The sequence below is a fragment of the Copadichromis virginalis genome, linkage group LG23, assembly GCF_057382275.1.
Source record: "Copadichromis virginalis isolate Kocher_CV1m ecotype Utaka linkage group LG23, C_Virginalis_male_GT1.1, whole genome shotgun sequence".
NCBI lineage: Eukaryota > Metazoa > Chordata > Actinopteri > Cichliformes > Cichlidae > Copadichromis > Copadichromis virginalis.
In genome coordinates, this window is record NC_140639.1 from 8316231 (window position 1) to 8328465 (window position 12235).

Sequence of the window (12235 nt, forward strand, 5' to 3'; positions counted from 1 at the left end):
GAGTGTAGTGGGTGTTTTAGCACCAAAGGCCATAAATAAAAAATATATTGATTTTTAATTGAAGAAATTAATTTAATCAAATCCAAAGATAAAATGTTTGTCTACATATACAGTATATACATGTATTTCCAGTGATGTACTTTCAAATTACAAAACCATTACATATTCAAGGATGAGTCATCCAATGTGCCGTGCTCCTGTAATTATCCTGACAGACACATAATGATGTTGGGTCTCCACAAAAAAGAGCATCATTCAAATCCAGAGCATAAATGAGCCTCTAGGGGATTGTGAAATTATAAACCTGACTTTCACTAAGTCAGCTGAAATGGAATAGACTATTATTTGTATGCAGCATAGGCTAAAGAGTGGCCATGATAACTTCATGGTTTCCATTTGTAGTTGTTATCCGTCTTTAAATCATTAAAGTCAGGCATAAGACAATCAAAAATACACGAGTTGTAGAAAACAAAAGGTAATTTGGAATAGAATACAACAAAGAAAATGACACCATCTAAAAGCATTTTAAAGTGAGAGACCTGTAAAATTTAAATTACTGAAATAATAATTCAATACCATATGGTGGACTTATACGACAGATGCTTTTGGCTCTTTATCACTCTCTATTAATATTTATTTGGCACTAAGGAAGTTCTGTTTGTTTGACTGACTGGCAATAGCTAAACAACTGTTCTTACATCATGCTAGTGGCATTATGTTGACTGAACTACCACAGGGGATCACCTTATGCTGGAGCTTACAGAAAATACTAAACTTGGTGTAAACTCTAAGTGCCAGGGTATATCTGCTTATCCAACAGATTGGACATCTCCATCCACGACAGGTCCCACTGCACTTCCGTCACGTCCTGCTTAGTTGCAGGAACCGGCACTGCTGGCACGTCTTCTTTGGAAAATGGCCAACGTTTCCAAGTACCCAACATCTGGTATCTTAAAAAAATAAACAAATGATAATACCTGAAGCATTTGACAGCTTGTTTGATTTTTGAGTCATGCTAAGACATCATCTGTCTAACAACATATATACAACTCCTGGGTACTGTAACTTACCTGTAGCGATAAAAAAGCCAGACTGATAGAGGAATAAGAAACAGAAATACAAGTCCAACAGACAGGATAATCCATTTCCAGTAGCCTGTTGACAAGAACAAATAGTATTTGTTTCAGTGCAAAAAGGCTCAACCAGGTTGTACCTGAAAATACATTACTGTTCCACATCATTTAGTCTCATTTCTTTTCTATTTTTTAAGTCTGATTTCTAATTAACAGCTGAAGAAACCTGCTAATGGGGTGCAAAGTAATGTGATTCACAGGGTGCTTTTTTTCTTTGCTTGCATACCTTGAATTACTGTTACATCTACTACAATAATCAGTCAAAAAAAAAAAAGGGACAGTTGAATAAGTAGGCAAATTAATACTCGAATTATATTTTTATGAAGTGTTACCAATATAAAAATAGCACTTAACGTTTTGGGTTTTCATTTATGACTTTCTGTGATGCATGTGGAGCACACAACAAAGGTGGGCTCACTTCATTCAGAAATGTGGCTAACCCAATCAATTATGGCAAATAGCACAAACATTACCAGTACTGTTTCTAGCTTATGATTGGGTGAACAGGCTAATGTTGCCCAGTGTTGAGCGAGAAATACAGAGCTCTGAAGCAGACCAACTCTAATCTTAGATATAGGATGAGATGCCAGCATCTGGCCTCAAACTTGCAATTTTTATACTAATAGTTTGTCTAACCTCTGGCTTATGGTTACTTTCTAATGGTTGTTGCTTCTAAGTCATCCTGATACAAAAGGCTAAAACTAGGCTGATGGGATATCACTAGCATAGGGATATTACAACAAGTAAATTTTAGATATTTTTGCCAGTGTTATTATCATAATTTGCCTCATGCTGAAAACCTTTTATAAGGTTTTTACTATGAAGGAAATTATGCGCAGCCAGGCTTTCTTTGCAATAGCTGGCTTGAGAAAACTTAAAATCCCAGTCAGGCTTACTGGATATCACAATGGTACTTTTAATCCAGCTTGCATTTCACACAAAATATTCTTCTTCTGCTGCACAAAATGATCCATATGAGTGCTACCTACTCCAGTCATAGACATTATTGGAAGATGACGATGATAAAATGGTGATAAAAATGTATAAAGAACATAAAAAAAAGCAGCAGGAAATTATTAATCTTGTAATTTTGCGCACAGAGCAATAAAACAAACATTTTAAGTTGAATTAATTATTTTAATCCTATTTTAATTTTTAACTTGATGGCTGCAAATTAAAGCTCTGAAACTGTAAACATTTAAAGATTAAAGGTTAGTGTTCCATAGCCTCTAAAGGGAGCTGTCGACAAAGGTTGCTAACTGATCTTAATCTCCCTTCGTAGTACACCTCTCTAATGGCTCATTAGGAAATGACAAAGTTGGCCTGGTATCGTCCCAGGTACTTGTCATTTATTTGTAGTGCTTTGGTTCTGAGGAAATCCCAAAGTTTTATTTGACATTATTAGAAACATTCTTATGACTCTATCTCCTGCTCTGACTAGTCACTCAAATAAAGAGTGTAAAAACTTTATTTGCTTCTTTGCTAATAAGATCCAACATTTCAGAGCAAACATTACCCATCCTTTCTCTCTTCTCGCCGCTTGCCTTAACCGCCCATGTGTCTTTGAGAGCTTTGCACTGATATCTGTGAATGCTCTCATCAATTTAGTTGATAAAATGAAACCTTCCTGCTGCCCACTTGACATTTTACCAACCCCACTATTAGGTAGTGTGTTCTCAGGATAATTAACATCTCATTTAGCTCTGCCAGTGTCCCTTCCTATTTTAAACAGGCTATTAGAGGCCCTCTTAGAAAGAAAAAAAAGTGACCTTTTCCTCCATCACAATTTTAGACTGTTTTCAAAATTGCCTTTTATTTCCAAATTTTTTTAGAAAAGATGGTTTCCAGCCAGCTTATGGATGCATAGAGATGCAGGTGAACATTTAGCCCTTGTTCTGTCAGATATCTGTGTTGCCTTTGACACAGTTTATCATGAATCAGTCATGAGTGAGGATCTATGGGTCAGCTCTAGATTTGTTTTCCTCTTATTTGTCTTGAGCTGCTTCTGCTAACATTCTGTCTTCTCTGGCCATTTTATCTTGTGGTGCATCCCAAGGTTTGCTTGTGGGAACTATTTTATTTACCCTGTACATGCTTCCACTAGGACATATCCTGAATGACTCTGAAGATAGCCCATACCATTGTTATGCAGATGATATTCAGTTGTACATATCAAACTCAAACTTATAGCCAAATCAATGTTCTAAAAACTTAATGGAATTGAAAACTGTTCTTATTTGTGCCCCTGATAACTTCGTCCCCAGAGTAATTGAGAATCATGGACCCATTTCAGCTTCACTTCTGCCCACAGTGAGAAATCTGAGGACACTTTTGATCAGGCATTCAGTTTTAAAAGGATCTTGGCTGTCTTGTGCAAACGTATTTTTATCATCATTGCCTGTCTCAGATATATTGTCTCTCAGTGTGAATTGAAAATGATCATTCATCTTTTTATTTCAACATGATTCGATTATTGTGATTCATTATTCCTACTCTGAGCAAATCCTTCCTGGATCGCCTGGAAATGGTCCAAAAGGCTGCTGTGAGGCTGAATCCTCTAAAAGCTCTCATCAGAGTCAAATTCTTCTTCTTTATTGTTCAGTTTACAATTTTGGTGATCACTTTTAGACTTCTTAAAGGTCAGATGCCTCCCTTTATTCATGAACTACTGTTTAATAATTTTATCTTATATTATATTGTACCTGTAAAGCACTTTTGGACTTTTGTTCTTGAAAAAATCTATATAAATAAACTTAATTACTTACTAACTTATTGTGTTTCTATATCAATTTTTTCCTTGTGACTTTGGTGTTTGTGTTATCTCCTTTGTCTTCTTTAACCACTTTTATGACTTTTGGTGACTGCTCTTCCTTGTGTGCATCAAACCCTTAACCTCCTCCTTTGCCTTCCTACTGGTGGCCTGATTGTTCCCACCTGTGTCTTGTTCCCACCTGTGATTGTTCCCACCTTGGAGTCAGCCTTCTGTGTGCATGCAAAGGCTTGGATTTCCCTTTTTTACTTCGCCTGTTCATTCCATGGGTTTTTATTTCTTCTCCCTTCTTATGAAATCACATTTCTACCTTTTGGAGCTTATCTTGGGACTTTTGTTCAGCCAAAAAAGGCTGCATAGGCTGGATGCTTCTGTTACCTAAAAGGCATTTGAACAAAATGTAAAAATATAAACACAAATCATTACGTTGAGATTATACACCTGACCTGGGGTGTTGCTCTTGGGTCTCACAGATAACCAGCTCTCTGTACTCTCCATCTTTAGGGCCGGGGATGCACACTTGTAGGAACCTTCGTCTTTCTTTGTTACGTTCTCAATAGTCATGTTTATCTCATTGTTTGGACTCGAAGGCATCACAGAGACGACTGCTCCGTTTTTGAAGAAGGTTGTGTCGTTGTAGTTTGTTGTTTTGTACTGACAGTACAAAATTACTTTATCCCCCTCAAATACAGGGAAGGCTGGAGTCTTCATGATGATATTGTCATCTGTGGGATAAAGATAGTACACATAAATAACTCCTTACTTTTTTTTGTCACACATAAAACAAAAAATGCTCTCCCTCATACGTCACATTTAAAACCCCACCGTGTTATAATTTGTCTCTGGTGTGTTTTCCCCATTTTGTCCAGAGGCAGCAATACTCACAGCTTGCTGAGATCCTGACTGAGTTGCTGCGACCCTCAGGTCCCTCACACCAGTACAGCCCACTGTTCCCAATGGTAGCATTGAAGACACACGCATCAGTCCTGTTTGTGATAACAGCACACTCTAGTGGTGAACATTGGTCACCTTGGACAGCTTTTCTCCTCTGTGTACAGTCTGGAGAGTAATGCCTCAGCTTCCAGCCTTTGGCGTTCGTCTGAGATGAGGGGCAGCGCATACTGAATCTCTCCCCACTAAAGATGTATCTCGTGCTGGGAGCCAGAATCAGCGAGGGAGGGGTCAGCTCTGGAGTTGAAAGACGCAATAAGATTAGAAGAAGAACCAGAGCACTTTCATACTGTAGCAACTGGCAAATGTTTCCATGTTAAAGTTTTACTCATGAATATCATTATCATAAATGCACTTGCGGGCCTTGTTTGGCTGCAGAATAAGTGGCTCACATGGGAACACAACCGCTATAACTACATATCTCTGGAAATTACATTATAATTATTGCACGATTACATTTCATGCACCGCAGCAATGTGCAGTAATGAAAGAAGAAATCATATTCTGAAGTTCAGCTGCAGCAGGGACACGGGAATCCACAGATGACTGGTACATTTTGTCCTATTGAGGTAATTGACTTTTCTTATGAAACCCAACTTAATTTTCATACCACTTAAAATTTGATACAGGCATTCACGTGTCCCTTATGATCAGTTTGGTGATTCCCTCAGCTTTTCTTATTGGAATCTAAATCATACAAAACGTATTACTTACTGATCTGCCTTAGCTGTCCTTTGTGCAGAGAATACTGAATGAACATGACAGGTAAAGTGGGTTTACTTTGCATTTCCTAATTTTCTGTCATATAAATAATGTAACAGTGGTAGATGCTCATAATAAAGGTTTGAAGAATGGTTTAAAATTGAAATCAGAGTGTGCCCGTATAATCTTTGTGAAGCAGAATCTTAGCCTGCAGACTACCTGAAATGCTAGCAGATCTTTATAATATCATAGAGAGTGGATATCATTAATATGGTCATGTTAGACACACAGCTTGGGCTGAACCAAAATCACACCCACATTCTGGTTTAACATTATGTTTTCAAGGGTCAGCCAATCAGAAGAAAGTTGGCAAAGAGGGAGAGCGTTCTTTAGGAGAAAAGAAGATAAAACAGCATAATTTAGTTGAACTGAAGGGTTGCACTAAGGCCCAGTATATGATAAATAAGGAACTGTAAACAATCCAAAAGATTCTTGAATATAAATATAAGGGGCGTGAAATTAGCATAATGTTTTCCCTTGTAAAAGTTTGTTTTTTAATTAATTTAAATATTTTGAACATTATGATCTTAATCTCGGTTAAACCAGCAAGAAGATTTGGGCTCACAAACAATACACAACACAGCAGATGTTGTAGCTGCTCACCTGACACGATGAGCTCCACCGGCTGGCTGGATGTTTGTCCTGCTTTGCACCTGTAGCTGCCCGCGTCCTCCCTTGTTACAGCGGTGATGAAGTAGCTGTCATTTGAGACCACATGCCTGGGGTTCAGGGTCAGAACAGTTTTTGGTTTGTCCCACTCAAAGCCCCACTGAGCAGTGGAGTTTGACTCAACTGCACACTTCAGCAGCACAGATTCTCCGAGGTAGACTTTTGACCCTGGGGGCCACACGGACACAACAGTCTTTAGAAGACCTGCAGGAGAACGATAACTCCGTTGGCGTCTTTCTTCTGCTTATGACAGACATATTGTACTTATGTGTGATGATAACATCTGCCGTACCTTGCAGCGAATCAGCTTGGAGAACAAATGCAGCCATACCTGAAATACGGACAAAGTGTTTCACAGAAACAGTCGATTTAAAAAAAAAAAAAAAATATATATATATATATATATATATATATATATATATATATATATATATATATATATATATATATATATATATATATATATATATTCTACCACAGATTGTTCCTGTCACATCAGTGACATTTTGGGTACAGTATGTTTTCTCTATTCTCTGTCATTCATGAGTAAAATGTATCAGCATGAACACCACAGGCAGCTCAGATGGCTTATTCCCACATGGCTGCATGCCAGAGAGTCAGTCATGGTCCACTGCTGTTTTTTATATTATATAATCAAGACATAAAAATATATATATTTTTAAAGTAAGTGTCTACAAGTAAATTTAAAACATCTAGAAGCAGTAAACCTGTGCCTATAAGGCATAACAATCTTTCGCTCTTCTAAGGAGTTGCTTTGAAGACCATCTGAGCCACATCTCTTTGCTAACACTCACAGTTACGGGACTGCCACACAGTTTGACAGAGAGCAGAGCTTCCTATGCCTTAATGAGCAAACTCTTTAGACAGTTATCATCCCCATGGGAACAGAAGGAATGTACACAGATTTGCTGTATTTTCCTGTTACACGCCCACGCTATACACGCACATATACAACAGTGTCACATAGTGCTACTACGACCATATAGTTTTAAAATATAACTCATGGCTGCCTGGGATGGAATAGCTTGCACAACAATTTGACAGCTCAGTCCAAATCATTTCCATTAGCCCTATTCAGATTCTGGCTGGTGCACATCATTTTAATTTAACACTGTCTGAAAGTTCCTGCTGCAGGCTAACAGCCTAGTAAAATTTATAACCCCGCATACCATACTACTGATATCTGCATCAAATAAGAGTGCTCGGCTTTGGCTCTGTGTCAGCACTACTCTGACAGCAGAGTGCAGATGCCTCTTAAACTGCTGGGACATGGTTTTGTCCACCGGTACCAAGAGTTTTGTCATGACAACGCTCGTTTTTTTGGAATTCTGCCCAGCAGAGGTGTGACAGAAGGTGTGTGACAGTCAATCAAGTGTTATCTGTGATACTCACCCAGCAGCAGGAAGATATGGATGAGGTTCATTTTGTCAAGAATTGAATGTCCAGAATTAATGTACAACTCCCCTCCTGTTCTTTGGAAAAGAAAAAGGAAAAAGCTTTTGAGATTTCCACAGTTAAAATGATGTATATTTCAGAAGTCCCTGTTATTTTACAGAGCCGGTTTTATTTCAGAGGCTATAAGACAGAGACTAATTGGATCTCATAGGAGGGGTTTCACCCAACTCTCACAGCAAACCACAGACAGAGATTATCATCTTGGTGGAGATATTTCCTTCCTCTGTCAACTAGTTAACAGGTGGAGCCTTTAGGCTGACAAAAAGGCGGAGAGGTGAAGATTTAAACCCACAGCACATCCAATTTATTATCAGCAAGGAGCTTAATTTTCTTTTTTATCTTCTGTTGTTGTGGTCTGACCTTACAAACTTGCTGCAGAGGTGAAAGTATTTCTAATTTCTTCCCCTTCTTTGATCTGTGTTAAATCATGGTGTGGCTTTTTTGGGCCTCCTGCCAATGCTAAAATCCTGCATTTTCACATTTTTATTTACTCATTCAGGTTATTTTTTGTTATCTTTTGTTTGCTCTATTTATAGCCTCCCTTTCGGTCTACTGCTTACGGCTGTGGATGCTCATTTTCCCTTTTGGTGAACATTTATTTATAGTCCCTGTAATCCAGTCAGTTACAGTGCGATAAAGTTTAGTAAATTGATTGAGGAAATCTCAATCCCCCAGTCTGCAAGTTTATAGTCAGCCCACGGCACAGACCAGAACATTGGTTCGGGATGAAATATCTCAACAAATACGAGATTGTTGTGGATATCCACAGAGCCCACAGGATGAATCATAATAACTTTGGTTTGGTTTGGTTAATGAATTTGGATCCCTAGAGTTTTAGATCGTACCTGTTATGCCATTGCTTATTTTCTGCCATATTCATATTGTTACCGTGGTGCTCATATTAAACACCTTTCATTTTTCAAATAATGAGATCAGTGTATGTGCAAGTAAAACATGTGAGCCAAAAGCTCAGGCTTCAGACTGCTTTGAATGTGCAGTTACTAGCAGTCTTCAACAACAATGATTGTCCCTAACATGCATCTCAGGGACACATCTGGCTATAACCCAGTTACTGTTCAACCCAGACAATCAAAGTGAGGGTGGCCTTAAAGGGAGGATGGCTTGTCTCAGTAAGTGAATGAACTAGGGCGGCTGCACCGAGGCCCAGGCAATGTAAAACACTTTAAACTGCAGCTCATGCACTGTCTAAAGAATAAAAACGTAAATAGACATAAGACTACTGCCACTTGGAGGTTAGTCCTGTGGAACATTTGCAGAGCTATTCCATTCATATTTCCTGGATGGTGATTGACTCAAATAATTTCATGAATTTCATGATTTTCACCTGAAATGCCTCGAGCTCTCAGACCTAGACTCAGCTTGACCCCTTCAGAATAAATTGTGATAATTTCAGAGACCTCAAGATTTCCATATGGAATCACGTTTTTACCATTTACTGACTTTCCCATCAACTGCAACTGTCCAGTTCGGAAACGTAAGTTAACTGAAGAATAGCTCTACCTGGATGAATCTGATAAGCAATGTTCACTGTTTAGAATCGCTGACAAGCTCCACCTACACCCATCCCGTTTCCTGCCTCTTCTGTGGAGTCCCAGGGACAACCAACCGTGACACCCGCAGGGTAAATCTTTTCTTGTTTTTTTAAGTGGCAATCTCTATTTTGGGTGTAACATTTGTTTCTGCTGCTTTGCATCTTCTGATTTCTAACTTGGGCGTGCTCTCACAGGTAGCCTAACCACAGCCTCATTATCCCAGAGTGATCCCCGCCTCCTCCTCCTCAACATCATCACTCCCTCCACCTCCCGTCTCTCCCACCATCCAGCCTCCCGACATCCAAACGGTTTCTTCCAGGAAGCTCGTCGGGCAGTCGGGTGCTCTGCTGGAATGCCTGGGAGAGAGAGCATTCTTTCTGTCCATTTCTAAGAGAGAGAGGGAGAGGGAGACATTGGGGAGGAGGTGGAGGAGAGGAAGAGGAGGAGGGGTGGCGATAGGAGAGAGGAACAGACATGGCTTCTAAAGAGATCACTGCCTCTGGTTTCGTGAGTGTGAGCAAGGATATCACAGGTGGGTAAAGACCGCCGCTTGGTTATTTTGCTCCCGGTCTTGTGTCGGTGTGCTCGCGGTCGCCCCGGGCGCGTGTGTGGTCAGGCTCCTGATGCTTTTTTCTCCGCGCGGCTGTCGGAGGCTGCGACCGTACAGACGCATTGGATGCTTGTCATGAGCTACACCTTTGCAATCAGTCCCGAACCTTGCCGGGGCGGCTTTTTTCTTTCTTCTTCTTTCCCCGCGCATGTGAATTAGTTAATCTTCAAATTAATTATTTACAGTGCAGGGAAATTAGCTTTAAGCCTGCCCTCTCTGGGTGGATCAGGTAATAAAAAACCCCAGCCCTAGGCCAAAGAGGGAAAGGGGCGTTGTGGAAAATAATGGTGTGTACTCGTGGGGTCTGGTACCGTCTTGTTCCCTGCACGTTTCTTTTTCTTTTTTTAAAAAAAAAACCAAGACACCCATTTCACAGTGAGATTTCCCCCTCTCTAACCCTCAACTCTTGAGTATTTCATCTTTGTTTTTCTGCAGCCTAACCAGCCAGAGCGCTGCTGCTGATTGCACGCGTGCGTGCGTGTGTACGCGTGCGTGGGAAAGTGAAGAGAGGGGCACTGATACAGGCAGATGTTCACCGTATCTTGCCAACAAAAATGCATGAGCTATACAAACTCAACAGCGCGACAGAATGCACAAATATTTACTCCCCTTTTCTCAAACAGCAACAGCTTACATATGTCAAAGTCACAGCAATGCCTCGATTTCAATATCATGCACGCGCGCAAAAGCACTGACACATGCACCAGCAGCACACATGCTCAGGGTAGCAGGGACTCTGCTGCTGTGTTAATTACTCCTAATGGCTCTATTAGGCTCACTGTGATGATTAATCCAGTGGAATCCCTGCCTCTTCATTCAGCCACCTGCCGGGCGGCTGCACCACCTCATCCCGCCTTTCCTGCACTGATTGACAGGTGGAGAACCTGGTGGTCTGCCTGCATGCACTAGGTCACTGGAAAGAGCCTTCCTAACAGCTGGATTGACTTAAATTATCAGGTCTCAATTCTTGGTTCGCATAGCTCTTATTAATATGGTGCAAAATGTACTAAAAGTGTCAAAAACGAGTCCTCTTGTTCCAGGAAGGATCCTATAAGTGTCATCATGTTATCTGATTATTAATTGTCCATGCAAAAAGGTATGAGCGTCATTTACGTGTTGTGTCTGGTTAGAGTGATGATACTTAAATGATTTATTTAGGAAAATGTAGCTTCATCACAGGTCATTCATATAAGAGTTGAGATTCAGTAAAGTTAAAAGTGCTGTATTTTTGCTGAAATTTGATAGATTAGAAGTGTAATGGGACATTAAATCCAAATATTCGAGTAAAGTATGTACATAATCTGACCAAATGTACATAACTGCAATGGAACCTGTTCCCCTTAAGACTTATGAGCACCTAAAAATAGAAATAGGAAAGAATTGTTTGCCAGGGAAAGAATTGTTTGCATCACTGTCCATTGTGACTGTATCAACTCCACTGCCCAATCCCAACAACCCAGCCTCTGTATCGATTTCCTCATAAACTTGTCAGTTGGAAGCTCTGGAGCTAGAGTAATTGAGATGCTGAATCATGTAATTTCTGCTAGCGACTGTATGTGTCTGCGATAGTGTGTCAGTGCTATGTGTGAGTAAGATGCTTCTTTTGGCGCATCACGGACGTTATGTGCTGTATATACAAGTCAGGGGTCACAACACCGACAGTGACACTGTTTGACAGGAACAGTTCTCAGTGAATCATAGACACTGATGCTCAAATGTGTTATATTGCTCCTGTGAGTAAGAAAATAACACTGAAGCATATTGTGACTACCTCAAAGGAAATACCTCGGAGGCAAAACATTGTTATGTATCACAGTCATTCAGTAATTAATCCACGAAATCGTGTAACTTCCCACTGAGTGCCTTTGTGCTTTGGAGCACAACCTAAAACCCTGTCAATCGTTCTGCTTCAGTGTTACGTGCAGATTATATGATTTTGCATATAAGAGGTTTGTTTCTCACGTATAATCATGATCCTGTCATCGCGGTTATTTTTATCATCTAAAATGCCACGACAGGTCAGCGTACATTGCAAGTCTGACACATCCCTCAGCTAATGTTGAGCTGGGATATTTGTACAGTAATCTGAAGTTAAAGGATCCTTCCTTATTGTTTGCATGTTGTTTTTTTGTGTTCCATTTAATTTGAATTTCTGCCACACTACTCCTTATTACTTTTGGTTTCTGAATGTGATTTTTCTACTGTATCCCTTTAGGCAATGTTAACTTTGCAAAAATCAATGTTTAGAGACAAGAGGTCCTGCAAATAATCCTGCACAGTGAACATTATGTCTCATTTTATGTCCTTCAAA

The 12235-nt window shown here is 39.9% G+C and overlaps 2 protein-coding genes across 3 annotated transcripts in view; one reads left to right on the plus strand and one right to left on the minus strand.

Annotated features, from left to right (window-relative positions):
* Positions 1-14: 14 nt before the first annotated feature.
* On the minus strand, positions 15-7910 carry LOC146680226 (cell adhesion molecule CEACAM1-like). The gene is made up of 7 exons (XM_085449418.1): positions 7699-7910; positions 6578-6616; positions 6220-6489; positions 4789-5091; positions 4350-4628; positions 1071-1155; positions 15-950 (listed from the first exon to the last, which is right to left on the minus strand). Exons 1-7 carry the CDS (start codon positions 7727-7729, stop codon positions 788-790), a joined length of 1170 nt encoding a protein of 389 aa, XP_085305544.1. The 5' UTR covers positions 7730-7910; the 3' UTR covers positions 15-787.
* Positions 7911-9574: 1664 nt separating this feature from the next.
* The window catches only part of LOC146680227 (capping protein, Arp2/3 and myosin-I linker protein 3-like), a 35523-nt gene continuing 32862 nt past the window's right edge, over positions 9575-12235 (plus strand). Inside the window, exon 1 of one of the 2 annotated variants that reach the window (XM_085447703.1) lies at positions 9575-9846. In XM_085447703.1, the coding sequence (XP_085303829.1) occupies positions 9789-9846 (58 nt within the window). In that variant the 5' untranslated portion in view covers positions 9575-9788. The remainder of the gene's footprint in view (positions 9847-12235) is intronic. The other variant, XM_085447702.1, reaches the window with a different exon arrangement.

Coding starts and splice junctions, on each gene's coding strand:
- LOC146680226 (XM_085449418.1), bottom strand. CDS start 7,729: ATGAACCTCATCCATATCTTCCTGCTGCTGG. Junction 6,617..7,698: donor CCATATCTTCCTGCTGCTGG/GTGAGTATCACA, acceptor TCCGTATTTCAG/GTATGGCTGCATTTGTTCTC. Junction 951..1,070: donor TGGCTTTTTTATCGCTACAG/GTAAGTTACAGT, acceptor TATTTTTTTAAG/ATACCAGATGTTGGGTACTT.